At 38.2% G+C, this 26402-nt stretch overlaps 1 protein-coding gene across 1 annotated transcript in view; it reads right to left on the reverse strand.

The window, feature by feature from the left end:
- dsg2l (desmoglein 2 like) overlaps window positions 1–26058 on the reverse strand; it is a 33082-nt gene extending 7024 nt beyond the window's left edge. The window contains exons 1-12 of the mRNA XM_016508285.1: window positions 25970–26058; window positions 25103–25225; window positions 24617–24772; window positions 22624–22762; window positions 14775–14935; window positions 13998–14132; window positions 13539–13724; window positions 10254–10519; window positions 10017–10159; window positions 9473–9694; window positions 8137–8358; window positions 1469–1596 (exon numbers count right to left, since the gene is read on the reverse strand). Of these exons, the coding sequence (XP_016363771.1) occupies window positions 1469–1596; window positions 8137–8358; window positions 9473–9694; window positions 10017–10159; window positions 10254–10519; window positions 13539–13724; window positions 13998–14132; window positions 14775–14935; window positions 22624–22762; window positions 24617–24772; window positions 25103–25225; window positions 25970–26017 (1929 nt within the window). The 5' untranslated portion in view covers window positions 26018–26058. The remainder of the gene's footprint in view (window positions 1–1468; window positions 1597–8136; window positions 8359–9472; window positions 9695–10016; window positions 10160–10253; window positions 10520–13538; window positions 13725–13997; window positions 14133–14774; window positions 14936–22623; window positions 22763–24616; window positions 24773–25102; window positions 25226–25969) is intronic.
- Window positions 26059–26402: the final 344 nt, after the last annotated feature.

Raw genomic sequence — 26402 nt, forward strand, 5'->3', positions numbered from 1 at the left:
GAACCTGGTATTTCTATGTTCTTTTTTTCATGTCTCTAATAGACATGTTCTTTGAAAAACATCTATGACCTATGAAACATGTCTAGTCTTCATGCTCTATGTTGACTATGGTTTCACTAATAATAAACATACATTTGCATAAAGCATCCATATTTGTCCATGCCCTTGTTGATTAGAGTATTAAAAACTTGAAAAGTATTAATCTAAGGTACATTTAGAACAGACAAAAAGGTGCGATTAAGTTGCGATTAATCGCGAGTTAACTCATGATAATCATGCGATTAATCGCGATTAAATATTTTACTTGATTGACAGCCCTTATATATATATATATATATATATATATTAACAAGTGATTGTACTAAATTTTATCGTATTTTAAATTATTAAAACCTCTTGCTGACAAATGGGTAAATGTGGTTTGAAGGACAGTGACAATGATTGGTAATGAAAAAAAAGACTGATATGGAAAAAAAATTAAAGCAGCATTAAACTTTAATTGTTTTGATACTTGAAAACCCATTTTCGTCTTTGTCCCATAAATAAATAAATAGCCTATAGGCACGTGTGTAATAACAGATGTAGCAGTTTGTGTGCTTGACAGTGTAGTTTTCTGCTGCACTCTTTACTCGTCTACACAAAAATGCACAAGAAATGTAAACATAATATAATAAATAATAAATGACTAGAATAAATAATAAACAACTGCAGTTAACAGGGTCCAAGTTTAGAATTTGTCAAAATTTAAAACACAAATGCTGCTGATTCTGTCTGTTGAATAAAAACTAACAGTTAAAAAGTTTAGAAATGTTCAGTAACATTGGAAATGTTTAATATTTTGCACGTGTCCTCCGAATGCTTGTGTTGTTTTGATGTTGTACTGACAAGATACAGGCTAATTAGTCATTATGGGCCACATCCAAAAACAAACAAACAAACAATCTGCTAAAGAGTTAAATGCATCCAAATTCCTTAGAAATGTCTTGTCCTAGGCATTTCTAGATGATGCACACCAAAATACACGTAGATCAGAAAAAGGATGGCAATCATGTTTTTGCATAAATGGAAATTACCATTTGATTTGAGGGAACTGAAGTATTCAGAGGAAAAATTAATTTCTATTCTTCCCTGTACAACTCAAAAGAACTTTAAAACTTTAAATTAGCTTTTTATAGTGCTACCGTGTCCGATTATCACAAAATTTGGTACACAGCCTAATGTACACATTCTAGGTATCCACCAAATTTCATAATGACCAAGGTTTCTCAATTCAAAGGTTTAGGCACTTTAGCCTCTAAACATTAGCTTCTAGACTGTTGCTCTTCTAAAACACTCTAAGAACACAATAGGCAATGCTGAAAGAAGAAAGAAAAGACCTCTGGAAGATGTGACGTCATATAATATCTGATTCTGAACTTCCAAAATCAGTCTGTGTTAAAATTCTGCCTTGTACTGTAGTGTCACATACCTTGTCCTCCCCCTGTCCTTCAGTGTTATATGCGATAAGATGCTCTCTAGCATCAAACGGCATGGTCTTGAAATCTCCCGCAACTCCTGCACCTCCACAAAGACAGAAGAGCAGCAGAAGCGGCACCACTGCAAACACAGTCAACATCAGTCATCAGTGTTCATTGAGCACTGCATCTGTAAACATCTTCCACAACCGCACACAATCCATTCATATAGAGCCATGCAACAACAGCAGTCAACAGCTAACAAAAAATTCAAATATACTAACATGTTTTACTTGTAATATGTAAACTGTATGCATATGTATACTTAGATTTCATAATCCAGGATCTTTACATGGAGCACCAGATGTAATCAGTATTTTGAGCTTATTACTCAAAGCAATATCTGCTTAATGAAGATTATACTATATATATATATTTCTCTGGGCAAAATATATTTTAAATATATGTTGTAAACAATGAAGTTAAATTATTTTATTTTTTTTAAATGGAAAAAATATTTAGTTTCAACCTTCATATACCAGAATACATTTCAAAATGCATTTCAAGGGCAAGAAAATATATTTTTAATCTTACAGCAGAATACATTTTGGCTAAAATGCAAATTTGGATAAAATAGCCTACTACAGATCAAAACTAGATTTATAATGGTTCATTACTGTTAATTAATTTTTGAAATAAAATTCTTCAAATGTGTTATTGTCAGGGATACTCCAGCCTCATCAGACCCAATCACTCTACTTCGAGATGCAGCCTCAGGCCTTCACCAACGATCGCTCCAAGATCGCGTTTATGATCTCCCCATCTAGCAGGACGCGCTCTTCAGTGGGCACAATCCATTTGGAATTCCAACAGCCCCGCTATTCACACTCTAGCAGCCTTTACATCACATTTCAAAGAGGTGGTCGGTCACTCCGCCACGGAGATCTCCGTCCATGATAAGCTCTTCCGCATCAGCCAGGGCAAGGCATCTGTGAGTGAGTACGCTGTCAAATTTGGCACCCTAGCGGTGACTAGTGGCTGGAATGAGGTGGCCTTACTAACTGTGTTTCGTCAAGGGCTCAACACAGACATTCGATTACATATGGTGATTTATGATGACACGGTTGGCCTGGAAAGCTTCATTCAGAAAGTCATCAAGATCTCTCAGCATATATATGCCTGCAAGGATGTCCTGCCACTCTCTTCACTGACCTCAACCGCCTCACCACCTCCCAGCACCAGAACCTATGCAAGTTGACTCATATCATCTCACCCGTGTGGAGCGCAACCAGAGGATGACTTCCAGACTCTGTCTGTACTGTGGAGCTAACGGACACTTGATTAATTCCTACCAGGACCGACCAGCATGCCCAGCGGTGAGTACCATCCAGCTCAGTCCTCAAATAGCAACCCTGACTCGCATGAGTGTATCATTAATTTAATCTCACCAATCCCTTTCAGCGCATGCTCTCATAGACTCTGGCTCCTCTGGAAAGTTCATCTCGCTGGCCACACTACAACGGCTCCGGCTCAAACCTCAGAAAAATGCTCAAGTCTTGAATATCCTCACCATCCAGGGAAAACCACTGGGCCGTGGCAAGATTCGTTTATGCTCTCCCAACATTATGCTTCGCATTGGGTGCCGTCATGAGGAGCTCCTCTCCTTTCTGGTGCTGGAGGAGCACCAGAACCTATGCAAGTTGACTCATATCATCTCACCCGTGTGGAGCGCAACCGGAGGATGACTTCCAGACTCTGTCTGTACTGTGGAGCTAACGGACACTTGATTAATTCCTACCAGGACCGACCAGCATGCCCAGCGGTGAGTACCATCCAGCTCAGTCCTCAAATAGCAACCCTGACTCGCATGAGTGTATCATTAATTTAATCTCACCAATCCCTTTCAGCGCATGCTCTCATAGACTCTGGCTCCTCTGGAAAGTTCATCTCGCTGGCCACACTACAACGGCTACGGCTCAAACCTCAGAAAAATGCTCAAGTCTTGAATATCCTCACCATCCAGGGAAAACCACTGGGCCGAGGCAAGATTCGTTTATGCTCTCCCAACATTACGCTTCGCATTGGGTGCCGTCATGAGGAGCTCCTCTCCTTTCTGGTGCTGGAGGTCATTCCTGGGACGCCCGTGGCTGGCCCTTCATTCTCCCATCATTAACTGGAATAATAACGAAGTTCTCCACTGGAGTGAGTACTGTCTTCAGAACTGCCTGACCAAAATTTCTTCACCACAATCTCATCTCCTTCCAGTCTTTGCCACCAATATTGAGAGTACTGAACCGAAGGAGGTTCCTACCATCCCTCCAGAATACCGGGTGTACCAGGATGTATTCAGTAAGCGGGCCGCCACGGAACTACCACCTCACCGGCCATGGGACTGTGCCATCGATCTGCTGCCTGGAGCTCAACTCCCCAAGGGTAGAGTTTACCCGTTGTCCATCCCGGAGCAAAGAGCTATGGAGGAGTACATTGAGGAGGCTCTCCAACAAGGCTTCATCCGTCCCTTGACCTCACCGGCTGCGTCCAGCTTCTTCTTTGTGGGCAAAAAGGACCAGAGGCTTGCGGCCTTGTATCGATTACTGTACCCTCAATTCTCAAACAGTCAAATACCCGTATCCCCTTCCGCTGGTGCCGGCTGCCCTGGAGGAACTACGTGGAGCTCGCATCTTCTCCAAGCTGGACCTGCCTTCATCACTCCCACCGGACACTATGAATACCTCGTTATGCCGTATGGATTATCGGTTACACTTTATTTCGATAGTCCACTTTAGACATTCTATTAACTATAAGTAACTTTGTAACTACATGTCAACTAATTCTCATTAATTTGCAACTACATGTCTACTAACTCTCAGAGTAGACTGTTAGGGTAGGTTTAGGGTTAGTAGAATAAGTTGACAAAGAAAGTGTTAGAAGATATTAAGCAGACAGTCTACTAATACTCTTCTAACTGCTAGTTGACATGTAGTTGCAAAGTTACTTACTGTTAATAGAATGTCTAAAGTGGACTATCGAAATAAAGTGTTACCGGATTATCCAACTCACCTTCTGTCTTCCAAGGGTTTATGAACAAGGTGTTCCAGGAGTTTCTCCATCGCTTTGTGATTGTGTACATCGATGACATCCTCATATACTCCCGGAACCTGGCCTAACATTGGCATCACGTGGAGCAGGTCCTTCAGAAGCTGAGGAAATACCACCTTTACCTCAAGCTGGAGAAGTGCGAGTTCCAGCACACGACCACCAAGTTCCTCGGCTATGTCATCAGTCCCCAGGGCATCCAGATGGATGACAACAAGGTGCAAGCCATTCGGAACTGGCCAAGACCTTTAAGGAACTTCATCACTTTCTGGGATTCTCCAACTTCTACCGCCGCTTCATTCATCATTCTCTAACCTCCATGCTCTGTAACAAGCCCAAGTCTCTGTCCTGGACACCTGAAGCCCTCAAGAGTTTTGAACAGCTAAAGGAAGCCTTTTGCACCGCTCCTACCCTCGTCCACCCGGACCCTCAGTGGCTGTTTGTCATGGACGTCGATGCGTCCACAGTAGGAGTAGGAGCGGTGCTATCACAACGTTTCGGAGAGCCTCCAGTCCTCCATTCCTGTGCATACTTCTCCCGCAAGCTTTCCCCGGCGGAGCAGAACACTGGACGAGGAAATCTGCCAAGCCACTCAGTCAGAACCTGCTGTGCCATCACCAAGTCTCCCCATCACCTGCCACAAGGAAAACTTTGACAAAGAAAGTGTTAGAAGATATTAAGCAGACAGTCTACTGATACTCTACTAACTGCTAGTTGACATGTAGTTGCAAAGTTACTTACTGTTAATAGAATGTCTAAAGTGGACTATCGAAATAAAGTGTTACCGGATTATCCAACTCACCTTCTGTCTTCCAAGGGTTTATGAACAAGGTGTTCCAGGAGTTTCTCCATCGCTTTGTGATTGTGTACATCGATGACATCCTCATATACTCCCGGAACCTGGCCTAACATTGGCATCACGTGGAGCAGGTCCTTCAGAAGCTGAGGAAATACCACCTTTACCTCAAGCTGGAGAAGTGCGAGTTCCAGCACACGACCACCAAGTTCCTCGGCTATGTCATCAGTCCCCAGGGCATCCAGATGGATGACAACAAGGTGCAAGCCATTCGGAACTGGCCTCAACCCAAGACCTTTAAGGAACTTCATCACTTTCTGGGATTCTCCAACTTCTACCGCTGCTTCATTCATCATTTCAGCCTCATCACTGCTTCTCTAACCTCCATGCTCTGTAACAAGCCCAAGTCTCTGTCCTGGACACCTGAAGCCCTCAAGAGTTTTGAACAGCTAAAGGAAGCCTTTTGCACCGCTCCTACCCTCGTCCACCCGGACCCTCAGTGGCTGTTTGTCATGGACGTCGATGCGTCCACAGTAGGAGTAGGAGCGGTGCTATCACAACGTTTCGGAGAGCCTCCAGTCCTCCATTCCTGTGCATACTTCTCCCGCAAGCTTTCCCCGGCGGAGCAGAACACTGGACGAGGAAATCTGCCAAGCCACTCAGTCAGAACCTGCTGTGCCATCACCAAGTCTCCCCATCACCTGCCACAAGGAAAACTGGTACCGCTTCCCATACCACGCCGGTCCCCTGGTCCCACATCGGAGTCGACTTTGTCACCAACCTCCCTGAATCGGAATCTTACACCTGTATCCTTGTTGTCGTCGACAGATTCTCTAAGGCGTGGAAACTTCTCTCTCTCAGAGGATTACCCACCTCCATGGAGACCGCGAAACAGCTATTCCACCATGTGTTTCGCAACTTCGGTATTCCTGAAGATATCGTCTCCGATTGTGGGCCCCAATTCATCTCCCGGGTCTGCGGGGCCTTCTTCCAACTCTTAGGAGTCTCCATAAGCCTGACCTCCGGATACCACCCGCAATCTAATGGCCAGACTGAGCGAAAGTTCCAGGAGATCGGGAGATATCTTCACAGCTACTGCCATAACAACCAGAACTGCTGGAGCCATTACCTTCCCTGGGCCGAGTATGCACAAAACTCCCTCTGGCAGAACACTACCGGCCTCACACCCTTCCAGTGTGCACTCGGCTTTCAACCTCCCCCTTTCCCATGGACCAGAGAGCCATCTGAGGTTCCAGCGGTCGATCACTGGTTCAGAGAGAGCGAGAGGGTATGTGACTCGGTGCATGTCCATCTCCTGCAGGCAGTTCGGAGACACCAGATCCAAGTGGACGTTCGTCGCCTACCTACTCCACAATACCAACCTGGAAATAAGGTTTGGCTGTCCACACGGGACATCCGTCTCCGACTGCCTTGCCGCAAGCTGAGTCCTCGCTATATTGGCCCGTTCACCATCAGGAGGCAGATCAACAATGTCACCTACAGGCTTGATCTTCCATCTCACTACCGTATAGCACCTACCTTCCACGTATCCCTGCTCAAGCCTTGCACTAATCCTCGGTCTCCTTCTCCCTCAGGGTCTGACGAAACGGACGTATCTCCTCCTACCGAGATCGATGAGGAGGAAACCATCTACCAAGTCAACACCATACTGGACTCCCGGCATCAAGGCAGCTGCCTAGAATATCTCATCGACTGGGAGGGATTCGGCCCCAAGGAAAGGTCATGGGTGCCTAGAGACGATATCCTGGACCCGTCATTCCTAATTAATTTCCATACCCTTCATCCCGATCGTCCTGCACCCAGGGGCCGCGGCCGTCCTCGACATCGGCAGCGGACGTTGGGAGTCGCCCGTGGAGGAGGGGTACTGTCAGGGATACTCCAGCCTTGTCAGACCCAATCACACCTAATCAAGACTAGCTCAAATACACCATCACTTCAGTTGCACTTTGTCTGGTCTTGAGTTCACTACGCTACTCCTTACCGGTCTCACCTACCTGGATAGTTACCTGTACTCGCCTGTCTGCAGTCAGCATCAACTGTCCTCCTCCTTTTTTCCTGGAAAGAGATCCAAAGAACTGTTATCCACCTGAGCTAAGTCCAGTTTCTCACATTGACTTTGATTGACTCACCTGTTGATTCCACATCACCTCACTCTGCTCCAAGCTGTTAATAAAGAAATTTAACTTACCTGTCTGTCTCATCGAGGTCTTCTTCTGTGTTGTGACAGTTTTATGCTCACACATGTTATAGACAACACATTTTTTTCTTCAAATGTGAAATTTATTTTCTTAGATTGGAAATATATGGAGAGCAAAATACATTTGAAATGCTTTTAAATAATATATTTTTAAAATATATTTTCAAAAATATACAAAAATGCCCAAAAATATATTGGTAGAAAATACATTTATGTAAATACCTTTCTTTTTTTCTTTTTTTTACCATTTTTTGAAAATGTATTTTAAAATCTATTTATACAGTCTTCATAACTCTCTCTTTCTCTCTGTCTCTGTCTATATATATTTATTTACCATATGAGTAAATCAGCAAAAAATAAATAAATAATAATAATACTCAATAATAAAGTAATTGATAATAAACATAACAGAAAATTTATTTCCTTAACGATTAGTTGAGAAAATTAGCCAGTAACACTACTTTAAAGTATTTAAAAATGCATTTTTAAGAACACCCATTTTACTTTTTAATGCAAGCAGTTCTATTTTGACAAACAGCACATACTGACAGAGCTTCAGTGTTTGCACTCACACAGAAGCAGCAGCAGTCCCAGCAGCATTAGAAGAACACCAGATGCTCCAAACGTGGAGACGTTCTTTTGGGGCAGGCAAACTTTAGCTGCGTCACACGTGCATATGTCTATCTGAAGCTCCTGACTAGCACAGATCTTCCCCTGCTGGTCCCACACGTCCACAAACACATGGTACATGCCAGGCCACAGTGTTTTTTGAGACCTGAATATCGCTGTAGTGCCTGAAAATATGATTTAATAGAAAAAGAATATGACGTAAGCAAGATTGACACATGATGAATGACCTGTTTTCAAGACCTAAATCCAATACTAAAATTGAATCGAACAATTTTTTTTCTACAGTGTAAAAAATGTCAAGGTGACTCAACTTGCTGTAGTAACTAACTGCACACCCTCATTAATATGTAGTAAAGCATTAAAACAGGAGTATGTTATAAGCAAAATGCATTAAAATGGCATTCTTATGCACCCTGTACGCCTCCACCAATACCACTGGAAAATGCACAAAAATAATATTTTTAACGTTTACATGAAAAATATATTTTCCAAAATATGTTTTACTCTAAAACTGTGGAAAAAATCAAAGGCATAAACCTAAACAAGTTGTGTTCCAAATTTGAGGTTGATATCTTAAAAAATGAACTTTCAGTATGATTTTGTTTGGACGAATGAAATAAAAAAAGGGTTGATGGTGCATTCAAGTCATGTCGAAAATATCAAATTTATGAACTGAACACATATGAACGCCACCACAAAATTGTAAGTGAGGAAACATGTTGGACACAATAGTTGCAGCATCTTTACTGACAGTAAATTTTCTGAAAATAATAAAAAATAATTATTTTGTTGTCGCTGTTATTATTATTATTATTAAATAAGTGTTTAATCTGCATTTGAATCCTTTTTCGCCTTATGTCTGAGTTCACCTGGCTTTACAGCCAGTAACTTACTGATGCTTTCTATTGCACCTAAATGCAACGCTTACGTGACACTTCCTTCATGCATCAGTATCTACAGCATCATTCTCATGAAGGGATTATGAAGTGCTGTATCTCGGTTTACAAACTCAATTCTGTAGCAAAAGTCAATTTTTCACAGTACCATATTTTTATGGATCCTTGAGCTTCGAATACGGGACAAAACAAATATATGAGCCAAGCATGAATGTCAGTTATGCTTATTTCAAGTCTGCATTTCTCCGTTATTCTCTAATATCTCATGGCCATGACATATTATCACATCCCCATGAGTTCATATACTGTATCTTGGCTTTAACAGTCTATGACGTTTCCACAAGTTAATGTGATGTGGCCAAAAGAAGTAACAATTAATTACCGTTGAGAGGCTCGATGCTCCATGACTCCTTTGTGCTTATGGTGTCCACTTTGAAACCAAAGGGTGCTCCATTGGGGAACTGATCTTTGTCCACAGCCGTGACATAAACCACGTGATCCTCATAGCACAGCGTTTGAGACTGACGGCTCAGCACAGGACAGTGGTCATTAAAGTCTTTTACTTGAATGGCAATGGTTCCTGTTGCAGTTTTAGCCGGGGCATCTGTAACAGAAATTGCAGCACATGAAACTAAACATTTTGAAACTCTTTTGCTTTTTTTATAAGTGCTTTTAATAATATCTGTTGCCAATTCTAACTGTTTTACATACAAATCATCAATGCTGGGTAGATTAAGTATGTTACTGATTACAAATTACATGATGAAAACTGTAGTTAATAACATAATCTGGATTACACATATGTAGTGAGTACATATAATCTGGATTATGTAATCAGATTCCAAAATCCAGATTATATGTACTCAGTTACTACCCAGCACTGCATATCATAAAATGTAGTAGCCTATCACCACAGGCTCACTTACCATTAGTGATGCAGATTATATGAGAGTAATATGTGCCATTGATCAGAAACTTGGACTCATAATCTGGTATTTTATTAAGTCTTATATCAGCCGTCCTCTCATCTATAATCAGCCAGTTGTCAACATCTCGTCCTTTTGCATACCTAAAATGAAATAAATTAATAGTTTATTTCAATATTTCAACATCTGAACAAAACCACATCCTTGAGTATGTCTGTAGAATTTCTGTAGTCTCACCTCACGTTATTAGCAATTAGCAGCGTGTCGCTGTCTATTGCTGCATAATTGGTAATGACTTTATGTAAAATAGTGCTGGTGCTTTCTTCAGAGATGGTGATGACTTTGACAGCGGGTTTGAAGCGAGGGCCCTCAGGCTGGTTGACCACACTGACGTGGACGCTGTATGTCTTGCTCTCTGTTATGACTACTGAAGAGTGATACTGTGCCTTGTTAGCAACAGACACCTGCAGCTTGATTTCCTTCAGCTCTTCGTAGTCCAGCTCCTGTAAAAGCAAACAAAGGGTGAAAAGCAGGAAACGGGGGATGCAGGAATGTAGGAGACTTCCTGCTGGACATTTGAAGTATCAAACACACACACACACACATTTATTCCTGTTCCTTAAGGTCCACTTATAAAGAATGTTACATCAAAAGTAGTAATCATTTAGAAATAAAGGGTCATTTCCTACCCTGTTTTTGAATCTTTGTTTTGAACACTATTTAAAGGGGCGTGTTTCTTTTAATCCTCAAATAAAATGCCCACTGCATTGATTGGCTAACATGCTTGCTTCTGAAATAATAAAACTATACATTGAACCACGATTATGATTACAGTTTCTGAGATCAATTAATTGTGATATAATAATAGTAAAAACTGCAACACGTTTAGGGTCAGATTTACTAACAGCTTGCGCCAGCGCAAACCATCTTTTGGTGTTAAAATGGTACTGTGAGGATTTACTTAAGACGCGCAGTGAAGAATTAGCACTGAAAAGGCATGGACAGAATATGCAATTGTAGGAGTTTCCCTTTCAGATGCTAAATTTATGGGAGGAGAGTATTCAAGTGAATCACGCAAAGAGAATTAAAGGGTTAGTTCACCCAAAAATGAAAATTAGCCCATAAATTACTCACCCTCAAGTCATCCTAGGTGTATATGACTTTCTTCTTTCAGACGAATCCAGTCGGAGTTATATTAAAAATGGTCTTTGATCTTTCAAGCTGTTTAATGCCACTCAGCGGGTGTTGCATGGTTGGGTTGTACTACCCTGTCAGATTTTGCTACCTCCCATTAAAAAACGAAAAATGCTACCTGTAAAATTATGGTTTATTAACGTCTACACCTACCACAACCCTAAACCTACCCATACAGTAATGCAAATACAGTAATTATGTGTTATATTCGCGGTTGTAGCTAGAAGGGATACAGCTACAGGAAACCAACAATAAATAATTTTTTCTACCTATTAGATTGTGTTTAATTAAAGTCTATACCTTCCCCAACCCTAAACCTACCCTTACAGTAATGCAGATAGATTAAAATATTGTTGTTCAGCATGAGAAAAAGGACGCAATATTGATGTGCGATGACTAATTTTCATTTTTTGGGTGAACTAACCCTTTAACTGACGTTTGTACTCGTGAAATTACTGGTATTTGCGCCATTATATAACGCCCAAAAAAATGTCTTAAACTATTTTGCGCTTGAAATGCCTGCAATTATTGTTGCTAGGGGGCAGTAAATCACCCGCAATAATTTACACGCCCATGAATTTGGTTGATGAACATGAATATGTACGTCTATTGACAAACCACTGCAGAATGAAAAACTGATCACTTTTATCATCTGAAAGTGAAAGTTTATGCAACAATTTATTTAGTTTGAAAACTTTAATACTGATGTTGTTTTGACGTTGTTTTGTTAGAAATAAATATATAGGATTCATATATTTGGACTGTTTTTGAGCAATCGTGAGTTATAAATTCAAAAGAATTTAATTAAAATCCATTCATTCCAATCGGGTTAATACTGGTAATTTTCAGATTATATGTTCCTATAAATTTTATACAATGATTTATTCAAATAATCTATCATAATCTATCTATCTATCGATATTCAATATCTATCTATCACCTATCTATTCATTTTTTATTTATATATTTTGGTTTGGTTTGTGCGCAACATTTAAAACTTTTCTTTTTTTTTCACATTCACTCATTAATGAGAAGTTGCTGATCAGATACAATATGGTTGTAGTTGAAAAATATTAAGTTGTTACTGTTTTATAAAATAATGATTCTCTGGGTCCAAACGGACCCGGAATGCAGAAATAATACACGTTAATGAATGAATACATCATTATTGATGTATTATTACATACATCAATGATGATCATTATTTTGAATGCATTATGAGGTTTAAGTATGATATTTTTTTTTTGTTGCTGTGGAACAGTTTTAAAATGTGGGTACAACAGAGATTGAAAATGTCAGTGAAAACTTGCACTAATTGCAGTCAGTATAATTGACTTCTGTGAGAATGATGCTGTATCCTTCAAAACAACAACAACAAAACAGAGAAAATATTAAGTGTAGCCTCAGGGTGGCGTTTGCTTGGATAAACACTCGTACAGATCTTTCAGTGCCTGGTACACAGCTGTGATAAGGACGGCTGTGAATTCCAGAGCAGCCAGCACAGAAGCATTAGATATCCCAGATCAGGAGAGCAAAACCACACGACAGAATGAGCAAGTTCACCCTGTCCACAATATGCATGGAGAACCACAGCAGGTTCCTCCACAAGTTTCTCTGAAGCAGATTTATTTTTTGTTGGAACAAGACCAGCGTCCTCAGCTTGCACAGATTGTTGTCCAGTGATTGAACATTTGCCAGTGGAGTATTTGGCCCATAAGCATATTTCAAGTCTTGCACAAGCTGAGTAACTGCCACTGAGGAAAAGGCAGTGCTAACAGAGCTAACAATGCAGGTTTTATCTAATGTTAGAATTCAAAAATTCTCTTTACATCCAATAATACATCTGTTACTCTTTTATCTTGAACTGATTCAAGCTGAATAAAGAACACCATTGCTGCCTTTCACAGAGCTGCTTAGAGCTGAACTGAACTTGTTTCAATTTGATGAACTCCACACTGTTTCTGATCTGAACTGAACCAACACTGAGCTGAATTTAGATAAATATTGACACTGTTTTCTTTTAGATCTGCTTTACAGAACGGTCTCCATAGTTGAGTTTCCATATTTGATTCTGCTATTTTCCTGTGTTTCTCTGTGAAGCTGCACAATCTGTACTGTATAAATCTCTATGAAAATAAAGATGACTTGACGGCACATCTCAATGCAGATTGTTTGTTTAATCTGTCAGAATGTAATGCAGGTTTTGCAGAGACGCTGTTGAAGGACGGTGCAGTTAAAACTATATTCATCTTGACAGCTGGTGTGCAAAGAAAAACAAAGCACTGTTTGTAAAGGCAAAAGAGACAAATGACAGACTGATCAGTCTACCTTATGGAGAATCAGGATGCCTTCGTTGGTCTTGTTGTCTGTGATTATGGAGAAATAACCAGCTTCGTTTCCCGACACGATTGTGAAGACGGCCAGCCAGTTTTCAGTGTAGATCAGATCCGCGTCGATCGCTTGAATCCTCACCACTTCCACATTTCTAGTGTTTTCTTCCACACGGCACTCATACTAAAAACCATAGTGATTTCACATATATTAACCAGATGCACTTTCATGAACAGCTAACTTAACTGACTATTTTCTGATATGTGACCCTGGACCACAAAACCAGTCTTAAGGGTAAATTTTTCCTATCAATTAAATGTGTAATTTCAAATAATAATGCATGTGCTTTACAAGTATGTGCATAATAATATTCCCAACAACTCATAATAAACTAAAGATGTGTAAAGTCATTTGGTACATGCTGGTGTGGTAATATTTAAAAAAATAAAATCTTACAAAGTTTTTCTCCAAAGTAGGAATGTTGTCATTGACGTCATGAATCTTGATGACAGCAGTTCCTGTTCCTGTTTTTCCGTTCAGATCTCCATCCAGATCGGTCCCTTTAATAATCAATGTGTATGTTTCTTGTTTCTGTGATGAGAAAAGCACAAACATCAGTCACATGTGGAAGTAAACGTGCAATACAATTCGGATTGGTAACACTTGAGTTTTGGGGACAAGTTCTCACTATTAACTAGCATGCATACTAGCATATTGGCTGTTTATTTATATAGCACATATTAATGCATTATTCTGCATGCATCCTATGCCATACTTAAACTTAACAACTACCTTACTAACTATTAATAAGCAGCAGATTAGGGGTTTGTTGAAATAAAAGTCGTAGTTAATAGTGAGAATTGCACCTTAAAATAAAGTGTGATCTTATAAACACTTAACCAGAAAAATGTAAACTTAACCATGCAAAATCAATTATGTTTCTGTAAAAACTTAATTTGCATTTCCTGATGGAAAACTAAATGCTTGCAGTGCAGCAATAAATGAAAGAATGAATGAATGAATGAATGAATGAAGTCAAGTCTGTGGCAAAATGATCCATAAACATAGAAGAAATCAATGTTTAGAATGTCAGGAAATGGGACATTTTCAATCTTTAATCAAGAATAAATTTGATTAAAAAAAAAAAAAAAGTCTGAAATTAACTACAAAACAAAATTTGAAATTATTTTGTCTATTGAGTGGTTGAAGCTAAATTAATTACTGTTTGCATACCTCTCTGTCGAGCGTGTTGTGCATGACGTGTATCCCACCAGTGTCTCGATTAATGTAGAACATGTTCTCGGGATGCTGTTTAACAATGCTGTAGGCGATTTTTGTATGCATAGTTCCTTCTTGATCTGCGTCTGTTGCGGTGACCATCGTTACAAACTCAGCTGAAAAATTACATGCGGTAGACTTAATACAAATAAACTTCATGAAACGTTTAACTGTATTCAATAGTGTTCAAACAACCTGTAGAGCTGATTTTGTCTACAGGTGCATCTCAATAAATTAGAATGTCGTGGAAAAGTTCATTTAGTTCAGTAATTCAACTCAAATTGTGAAACTCGTGTATTAAATAAATTCAATGCACACAGACTGAAGTAGTTTAAGTCTTTGGTTCTTTTAATTGTGATGATTTTGGCTCACATTTAACAAAAACCCACCAATTCACTATCTCAACAAATTAGAATATGGTGACATGCCAATCAGCTAATCAACTCAAAACACCTGCAAAGGTGAAATGTATTTTGTTTGTTTTCCTGGTAACACTTTAGATTAGGGAACACATACTCACTATTAAGAGTTTTCCCTTAATAAACTCATGATTCGCTGCTTATTGAGTAAATAAGGTACATTACATGTGAAGCTTTGATGGACAAACCAAGCTTATTGGAAAAACTTGCCTCTACCTACATTTTTGCAAAACTTCAAAAACACACCTACACAATTCACAGCAGCTGAAATGAGCACTAGTGGCAGTAAAACACCAACAACATTTATTCCTATGATTACGGGGCAGATTATCCTTGCACAGTACTATATGACCTCTTAAACACTTCGTGCATGATTTGTAAACTAACACATTTTGACATTTGCATCACATAACAGTATGTGCTTTTTCTGTCTGTATTAATCTCGCTCTTCTTGTTCACCTGGAACAGCATTGCACTTGTGATGTGAAGCGTTCGGGTACGAGTCACGATAAAAAAACTCAACGGCTTGTCAACGCAAGCTAAAATGGCATGTTTGCTTTAGCAAAAGTGTTTTTATCTCGTTGCATTTTCACTATAGGTTTAGTGTGTTATTTTTAGACGCGATAGAGCGCCACTCACTCACCCAAACTTTCATTTTCCAAACTGCTACAATACATACAACAACCAATCTCTCAACAATCTCTCTTCTATTCATTATTGATTCAGTATTGTCTCATGTCATTAGCAAGCTATAGGTGAAATGTCCACTCCAGACAAAAACACTGTTAATATCTGAAAACTTCAATATACACTGGACCAGATGGGCTTCATCTTCTGTAATAATGACATACTACACTAGATTTAATACTAGCTATGTCCCGATCAGGTTATTTGTGCATAAAGCTTAATTATTGCTACATAAGGTAAACAAGTGGGGATATGGTTAGAAAGCATGAAGCTCACAGTGTCAGAATGCCAGTCTGTCCGTCACAACACACAGCAATGCGTTATGACAATGATGTCTCAGATAGTCTGACAGCAGATAAAAGTAAACGATAAATTAAGAGTGATCGTAAAAGTGTGCATCCAGTACATTGAACACGGAAGCTCAAACGTATGTGACACGCTAGAACAGACGTCACTGGTTTTTGCACATGCATTTCTTCTTTTAGATTTAATAGCGGCTGAATGCGCACATTTGAGCGTATTCTTTTCCTTTCGATGGCGTTTGGCAAATCTACTGCAAGGCGAATACTGCCACCTACTGCACGACATCGGCATGACAGCTGACAGCTTTTCCCCACCTTATTATACTTGTTGTGTTCCTGGTCAAAAATGGCCTGCAAAAAATAGCTTATAAAATTCTTGTTATGCTATATTGGATTAAATCTTTTCAACTTGTTTTCTTTAAATGACCACAGGTTTTTTTTTTTTTTTACTGATTGATCACAGACCTCACTGATCTGTACTTATGCACCTCAGTTTTTAAGTGAACACTGACAAAATTCACAAATAATGCTTTTTGCACTTAAAAACTGAGGTGCATAAGCTCACATCAATGAGGCCTATATTAATCAGCTAAAAAACAACACATAACCTGTGCTCATTGAAATACAACAAGTCGATAAAAAGACTGAGTCCAAGATTTGATAATATTATAGCATAATGAGAGATTTACAAGCAGTCTTTAAAAGACTGATCATTTTTGACTGAGAACACCAAATTAGCACAAGGGTTAATTACTTTTCGAGTTGTTTTAGAGGTTGCTGATCTGACAATATTTACTTGCATAGAATATTATTCTTGGATATTCTGAAATGTACCATATTTATATATGATTTGACATTATTTGATCTTTATTTTTATTTTATTCGTCATTTGTGGTGTTGCCCTGCTTACACGTATAATTGCTGTTTGTCAGATTTCTTGAAAATTATTAAGAAAACTACCACTTCTCTAGCTGAATCTGGGTTTGCCTTTGTGTGTAATTAATGACAGTGGACTAAGGCCATGCATTGGCTATCGTGGGTAAAATAAACTACCTTAAATATCCCCTGCTGACCTTTGAGTATAACTATGGGGTCAAAGTCTTCGGCCTCACTAACAGCCTGGCAGTTTTTCAAGTCCTGGTTAAAGCCATTCTTGACATGCTTTACTGATATGTACACTATGTGTGTGCCTCGATGATATCTTCATTTTTTTCCAGAGCTGAGGCTGAACACATTCAACTTGTGAAAAGAGTGCAACAATGTCTCCTAGCAATTGATTTGTGTACCTAAAATAAGTGACACATCTCTTCTGTTTCATTACTTGGTTATGTCATCTCATCAAACAGAATGGCCATGCATCAGTAAGATCAAGGCAGTGTCTAGATAGTTCTGAGCAAAATTACGCAGGTGTTGCACTCAATGCAACTTTGTCTTATCTGAAATTCATCATTAAAACCAAGATTGAACCTTGTTTTCAGATTTCAGTTTTGTATCAAAGAACACAAAAAGCCTGAGAGTCTCATACCACAGTTCATGAACGTTCAATGCCAGTATTGCACTGGATTTTGTTCTTTTTACAGCTGAGTGTTTTGTTTTTTTTTGCATTTGTTATCAGTCATGGAAGTGACAGCAGAGACAAATGACATGTTCGTGCTGTAATCAGCCTCGGCTCTAGACTTTTGAGTGTTTGGGGAGGAGAAGAGGGACAGTGATATGAAATGGGTGCGACTGGCACAGTGAAGTAATGAAATATAATGAAAAAACAAGTAAAGCATTGAAAGGCCACCGGTGGCTTTAGGAAAACAGCGAACGGTCAGCAATATGCCTTTAAAGTGGTAAATATTCAAGGAAAATGTCAAAGTCATGTATGTGTGCCAAACTTCCTGCTGCCAGCTGGTGGCGCTATGATTATAACTGCATATTGGCCTTTAGATGCTTTCATGCCAGGACTCTTACCAAACATGTGAAGTCTAGTGCAGATTGGACATTGCATGTTTAAGTTAGTGTAAAACAAGTAATTTCCTGTTGCCAGCAGGTGGCACGATGACTATAACTAAATATGGGCATGGGAATGTGTTCTGAACTGGACTCTTATCAAATAATTGAAGTTTGGGGCTGATCGGACATTGTATGCGTTATGAGTTATAACAACTTCCTATTTAATGGCGAAACATCAAAGTTTGTCAGGCCGCCACGGACACGCCCTTCAACAAAAACTCAAGATCTTTGCAATTTAACATCACACGGGCTTTAGATTACACTGATCAAATTTGTGACCCTGGACCGCAAAACCAGTCTTAAGTCGCTGGGGTATATTTGTAGCAATAGCCAAAAAACGATTTTCTCAGTATTTTGATTTTTTTGCACCCTCAGATTTTAAAATAGTTGTATCTCGGATTGTCCTATCCTAACAAACCATACATGAATGGAAAGCTTATTTATTCATCTTTCAGATGATGTATAAATCTCAATTAAAAAAAATTACCCTTATGACTGGTTTTGTGGTCCAGGGTCACATTTGGTGTTGATCTGTTTAAATCTCTAGAAGGAGTTCATTTAAATACAACACCTGAAAATGGCAAAATCTCTATTTAATTATTTAGTTCATTTAAATACAACACCTGAAAATGGCAAAAACGGCACAAAACTTGCAGAGAAAATTCAAAATAATAGACTTCCTGTTGGGTTTCGGACTTCGTACCTGGGCAGTTTTTTGTAGGTATTGGTGTGTTACATGTGTCTACCGAATTTCGTACATGCATGTGAAACACATGCACTTCGTTGAAATTTTTTAGGTGGCGCTATTGAGCCATTTTACCACACCCACTTCTGAAACCCATATCAGATGTAAATTTTCCACTTCTGGCATGTGTGCAAAGTTTCATGAGTTTTCGAGTTTTTGGCCCTCAAAAATGCGATTCATTTTGGAGAAGAAGAAGAAGAAAATTAGCAATTCCAATAGGGTCCTCGCACCATCGGTGCTCAGGCCCTAAGAATAATAACCCACCCCAGCCAGTTTAAATGTTGCATTGCATGCAGTTGCTGATGAACATGATGCATGACGACTGACTGTGTGATAAAGCCTATGAGAATGCAGTTATATGCCCCTAATATTCAAGATATGAGGGCAAGAAATCCCATGTATGAGGTTTGTCTTAAATTTGTATCATATGATGTAGTTTTGCAATATTACAAGAGTGCTGCAAGAGGCTGTTTTTTTTTCCAGAATATCTGCACGACTGCAAATGTGATATTGATTTCATATAACAGTACAGTAAACAAGATTTCAATATTGTTTTACTTCTTAAACACATTATTGTCTGGTTTTGCTCAATTTTGCAAACGAAACACAGCAGAACTGTTGTGCATCTATGAGCAACACTCAGCCGTGTTTCGTTACTGAATGAGTCTGTGGTTGATAATGAATCGAATGAGCCAATGATTCAGTGATTCATTCATAAACACATTGGGCAATGCATCTCGAACAAGCCTAATCACTTACTTTGTTTCTGAATGAATCAGGAGTTTGAACAAATGGGTTGAATGAGTGATTGAATGACTCACTTATTAAGACAGTGACTTGCCACTGACTTGATATATTTAGAGTATCATTTCATTTTTTTCATATTTCAGTATTAATTTAAAATATTATCATTATTTATGCAATGTTGAATCAAAATATTTATTTCTAAAGCTACTTTTTGTAATGTCTATTCAATGCTTTTCTAACACAATGAACTGAAAAACATTTTGGGTAAAACTTTAGAATACTGTTCCATCAATACTGAATAACTACAAATGATCAAATCAGGAAGACAATAATAACATTCTAGTAACTACTATTAACTAACAAGAAACTAGTAATTATTAGTTATTTCGTCATTAGTAATAGTACACGGTTGAAAGCAGTAGTTAACTACAATAACTATACAGTTTAACTCAGTGTTTCCCAACCTTTTTTTAGTCGCGGCACCCTTTGGAAATTTTAACAAACTTGTGGCACCCTACAAAATTAATTTTGTCACAATATTTGAATTTCTAACTTCGATATGATAATTTGAAAAGTATAGATATTCGGTACAACAGGGAAGAACTGCAGAATATAATGTCATACAGATATTTTTAATATTAAAAATTGTCCCTGCTCTTGACAGACGGCACCCCGGTTGGGAAACACTGGTTTAACTAACTAATAACTATAACATGTTAAAATAAACTTTAACATTTTAACCACTACTTTAACATTTAACCACTTACTTAATCCAGCAATATCAGACTTATGATTTGGGTACGCTTTACATTATCATTACTAAACATTTCTAATCATCATTCATCCCAAATTCTAAAGAAATTACTATACAAAATCTTACGTAAAAAGCCTACGGGAACTTCAGTCATTACTAAGGAGTTATCATGTATTGTCTTTGTAATATTGTTCCACGTAATTAGCAATTTCTTCTGAAGAATTTGGTAATACTCGAGTCATAGTGGTTACCATGATCATCACTTTAAAATGAATTATGCATTATTTACATTTCACATATCACATTCCTTGCATAAGGAATAAGGATTTTGCTTATGTAAGACTTTGCTGGTGAAATTAGTCTAAAATGTGATAAACTTTTTAATTGTGGGAGATTTCAAAGTGTGTGTTTATTGTCCATCTAACTCCGAACTAAATATTTTTGGGCATGATTGACTCTTTTAACCTCATACAACACATATGTAGACCTACTCATGATGACGGGCATACCTTGGACTTAATCAGAGCGCAGGTGGAAGAAGGACAAATTACAGGTTTCATATTGCATGAGTCTTTAAGATAGCTAAGATAATCTATTCGGCTGATTTATTCTTAAAGCGCAGCTGTAATTCTAATACTAAGTATAGTTCAAATCTATTAACATATTTACTGACAAATAACTTAAGACTTACTGATATAAAAATTATAATTACATTTTATTTGTCGTACTACTCGTGCACAATGCACTTTCTTAATATTAATTAATTTAATGTCACTTTTGATGAGGATTGCATGATCTTTGAATAATACCGGTCTTTAAATGCAAAATATTTAAAGTGTACCTGAAGTATACTTTAGCACAATCAAATATACAAAGTATATCTTTAATTGGTCTTCAGCACTACTTCTGCACAATTAAAGTACAAAATTTGTTTTTCCAAATTAGCAGATTTTAAGTATACCAGTTTAGTTTACTAATAGTACAATTGAAGGGTATTTTTATTAAGTACATACATATGAAAATGTATTTGTAGTATACTTAGCATTAAATATTTTTTTTTTCAAATACATTTAAGTATTTATTTTTCACTAGGGACCTATGCTTTGTCAATGTTAAGATAAATTTTTAATATGTCAGTACAAATATTGCAGACTTTCTCCAGGTCTTTATTCAATTTAATAAAATTATGCAAAACAAATGTTTACTTTCGCAAGCCATTACGTACTTGCTTGCAGCATATATTGAGAAATAGCCATTGATTCATCAACTGGAGGCGCTGTTTGTGTTCCACAGAAGAAAAAATATGGGGCGCTCAGTTTCTCTTGTTGTTTAATACATTTGTGACCCTGGACAACAAAACCAGTCATAAGGGTCAATTTTATGAAATTGTGTTATTTATACATCATCTGAAAGCTGAATAAATAAGCTTTCCATTGATGTATGGTTTGTTAGGATCGGACAATATTTGGCTCGAGATACAACTAAATCTGGAATCTGAGGGTGCAAAAAAATCTAAATATTGAGAAAATCACGTTTAAAGTTGTCCAAATGAAGTTCTTAGCAATGCATATTACTAATCAAAAATTAAGTTTTGATATATTTACGGTAGGAAATTTACAAAATATCTTCATGGAACATGATCTTTACTTAATATCCTAATGATTTTTGGCATAAAAGAGAAATGGATAATTTTGACCCATACAATGTATTTTTGGTTATTGCTACAAATATACCCCAGCGACTTAAGACTGCTTTTGTGCTCCAGGGTCACATATTTTCATTTCAACCCAGGCTCATTGGAAACACGTGCCTGTGGTGACGTTTCTGCAACACCTTACTGCATGTTTCGCAGCAGTTTCAAAGTGAAATGTCCAGTGAGTGGCCCTAAAACGCACGTTCAATATGTGACCGTGGCAAGTTGATAACACGTATTGCTGTGTTTTTATTACGTTGCTTCATATGCCGTACAGTTCTGCGGCGGTTCAGAATTCAAATGTTCGGGGAGTGTCGCTAAAGGTTAATGCTTTATTGTGTTGGAAATATCCCCTACACCAAAGTTTTGCAGAAATATAGGTGGAGGCACATATTTGCAATGAGCCTGGATAGGCTAATTTCACGATTGTCTCAGAAGTATGATGAATGAAGGCAGTACCTATTGCGCTCCGCTCATAAACAGCTCCGGTTGTCAGGTTAAACACAGGAGGACAATCGTTCTCATCCTCCACCACGATTCTCAAATCAATATCTTTCTCAGCATGACTGCCATTCAGAAACCTGGCCACCCCTCGGAGCTGGAACATAGAAAAAATCACCAGACATCTCATAAATTACATAAAAGTCATAACAGTCATTTACTGCTTTCAGTATAAATTCTTAAAGTCACAGCATAGATTTATATATTTGTATTATTTAATCTGTATTTTATGACAGGCATTCATATTTCCCCTCCCTCATCCTGCTCTCATAACCCTTCATTTTCTCCTCCACTGTATTCAAGGACAAGAACGCAATACAAAGTACATCAAACACACGCTCAATTAAACACAAATGGGAAATAAGTATTCCTGATAGAGAGGAAAAGCCAGGCTGTGCTAGAAATATCATGAAACCCTGCCTTTTCAGTTAACTATGTCAGAACTCCTCTGTACGACTCAGGAGATGCTGTTTCTCTGCTCGGTCTAAGCATTTAAACTCTGATCAACAAGCACAAACTCTCTCTATCCATTCATATAAGCATGCTACACTCAAAGTATTATAAGTCATTTGTTGTCTAGTGATGGTCATGTTCATGCAAGCCTGATCGATGCAGGTGATATGCAAATCAACTGACATTTACCTCATGGCTTACGAAACATTCTGGCTAAAACAATTTAGAATTTCATCACTTGCTGAATAATTCAGTGTTTCCAAACCTTTTTTTCCTGACGTTTTTTTTTTTTTTTTTCATCAATAATTAAACATTGCGTCATCAGAGTTGGTGTTTTGGTTGCTGTTCAGACACTTGCACTTCATTTCTGAAAATCATACTCAAATGGAATGAGATCTGTGTTTTGTCCATCATTAGAACGGCCGCATCTGATGCAGTTAATTAATCGCATTACGTTTTCATCAGTTCGCAGGTTATGAAGTTTATTGTCGCTATATGGGCGCTCAGTTTCTCTTGTTGTTTAACACATTTGGCCAAAATCTCACGATATAAAAGACGAACCGCTATGCACAGGATATTTATAACGTATAAAAGTGTATTGGCTACAACTAAAGTTAGACGGCAAATGCTAAGACTCTTCATGAGAGTCCAAACAGCTGATAAAACATCACAATAATCCACTCCACTCCAGTCCATCAGTTACACTCTTGTAAAGCGAAAAGCTGTGTGTTTGTAAGAAACAAATCCATCAGTAAGATGTTTTTAAATCACTGCTTCTGGTTAAAATCCGAGGCCATATTCCATAATAACACTTTGAAAGGGTCAATCTTAAGTAAGATCAAGCACCGTTTACAAGCAAAAACAGTCTAAAACAGCCCTAAACAAATATGTGGGAGAATTTTTAACCGATGGACTGGAGTGGATTATTGTGATGTTTTTATCAGCTGTTTGGACTCTCATTCTGACGGCACCCATTCACTGCCATTGAAGAGCAAGTGATGCTGCATTTCTCCAAATCTGATGAAGAAACAAACTCATCTACATCCAGGATGGCCCATATTTTCATTTTTGGGTGAACTATTCCTTTAACACATGCCATGTTTCTAAATTTCTAAATTAAATATGATTCAAAATTTAGAGAAAATGTAATTTCAAAGTTATTAATGAATCATGATTTCTCTGTAAAAAACAAACACATGCACACCAACTCAATGACACTGCCTCTATTTAAGCATGTGCTATGGCTAAGAAAACACAAGTTACGGGGTTTTAGTACGAGCTGCACCTCATTTAGTAATCGAGTCATTCAGGCAGAATGTATGACATTCATCACTTCATGACAATCCCAAATCCAGCTCTCCTGTGAAAAGTTGCTGCTAGATGCTATCTCGAGTTCTTACCGACTCATCAGTATACTTTTATAGGTTAGTCAGGGTAGGACAGACACCCATGCAATAAATGTTTATAATCGTGTGTAAAAGATGAAAGAGCTGCTCACATAATAAACGGGAGTTTTCTCTCTGTCTAACACTCCGTGGATCTTGACCAAGCCAGTCTCTCTATTAACAGTGAACAAGTTAATGGGCGGCTGATCAGCACCAGATCCAGTCAGTGAATATCGTATACTCGTCCTGGTCTCCTCATCTGAACGGATCTGCAAACAAATGCATTTAATACAGTTTAAAAAGTAGCATGTTAAACAATTTTTTTTTTTTTTACTATGCAGTGTTACGTAACTAGAGTTTATTCATACTAGTAAATGATAATTCATCGCAGAACATTGGAAAAAGTGCTTAACATTTTTTATTTAAATTTTTTCTCTATTTATTAATTTGCAGTTCAACTGTTCATCAAAACATCACTCACTAATGTTTGGAAAGGTACTGTTGCATGTAAAATATTAGTAATAATAATAACAGCATTGAAAAAAAATACAAATAAAAAAAAGTGACTGCAGAGAAAACAAAAAAAACAAAGATCTTACTTTGGCTATGTATTCCCGATACGTATAATCGAAATTTTCCCTCAGTTTGTGTGGTGGGATAATCCACTCTCTCTTCTGTCTGATTTTCTTCTGTTGTCCTTCAGACGCTGAAGTGTTCAGTATCTACACAAACACAAAAGCACATGTGTCCATTCCAACTAAATAATGTGATAAACTAAAACTGGAGAGCAGTAAAACAGGTTATATAACATTCATGCAATATGACTAATTTACAGCTTGATTGCACGATGCAAAATAAAAATATTCTGCACACAAGACAATTATTACCATGACTTTCCTCCATAAATCCAGTTTCAGGTTTCATCTCGCATGGGCTACATTGTTGCGATGGTGAAAATAAAGCCATGACTGTGGGGAAAGCTGATTTCAAAGTACTACCAAGAATAGCAAAAAGAATAATAGTGTTAATCAAGTTTGTGTTAGTTTTAATCAAAATAATTCCCTGATAAATGCCTAAAGTTGAAGAATCACCAACATATGAAAATAATGACTTTTAAGGCCGCCAGCCTTTTGTTTTGACTTCCTCTGTAATAATTCCCACCCTGACTCTCTTCCCAGAGTTCATAAACCCCTCGCTGACTATCACACATCAGTGAGAGAATGAGCACCAGAAAAACACACCCACACTCAATCCTAGCTGTGAAGATGAACAGAAAACAGCAGTTTACACACGTGAAGCATACAGAATTATCATAGTTTTTACACGCATTGATGAAGAAGTGTTCAGAGAGGGTTTCGAAAAAAAAATCATATGAAAGAAACGAAACTTTGAGGACGCAGACAAAAGATTTAAGATTATATACAAGTCGATATGAACAGTGGAAACTTTTCAGTGTTTTCGCTCACCGCCAGAATCAGCGCTACGAACAGTAAAATGCCGCAGATCTTCGCCATTCTCCGCCGCTTGCTGCTGCCGTTACTCGCGGAACTTTGGCACGGACTGAAGAGCGGTCAGCGGCGGGCGGAGCTTCGGAAGAATGCGGCGTAAGAGCGCGGAGGGGCGGGAGGCAGTCCACCGTCACACCCTCAACACCGATAACCACACAAACATAGTGCATTACTGTAACATCGTGATTCAAAAGAATAGCCTACTATAAATATAAAACATATAAAAAATGCATTGTATTAAATTAGATTTACTGCATTACCCAGCTAACAATGAACGTTCTCAGAACTAATACTGGCTCTCAAAGTTACGAACAAACGTTTTTTAATAGAACGTTTGCTTTAAGCTACTAATATTCTCAAAATGTTGGCACAAAAACATCGTTTATTAAAC

This window comes from Sinocyclocheilus rhinocerous, unplaced genomic scaffold (assembly GCF_001515625.1).
Source record: "Sinocyclocheilus rhinocerous isolate Xijiao unplaced genomic scaffold, SAMN03320098_v1.1 scaffold173, whole genome shotgun sequence".
NCBI classification, from domain to species: domain Eukaryota; kingdom Metazoa; phylum Chordata; class Actinopteri; order Cypriniformes; family Cyprinidae; genus Sinocyclocheilus; species Sinocyclocheilus rhinocerous.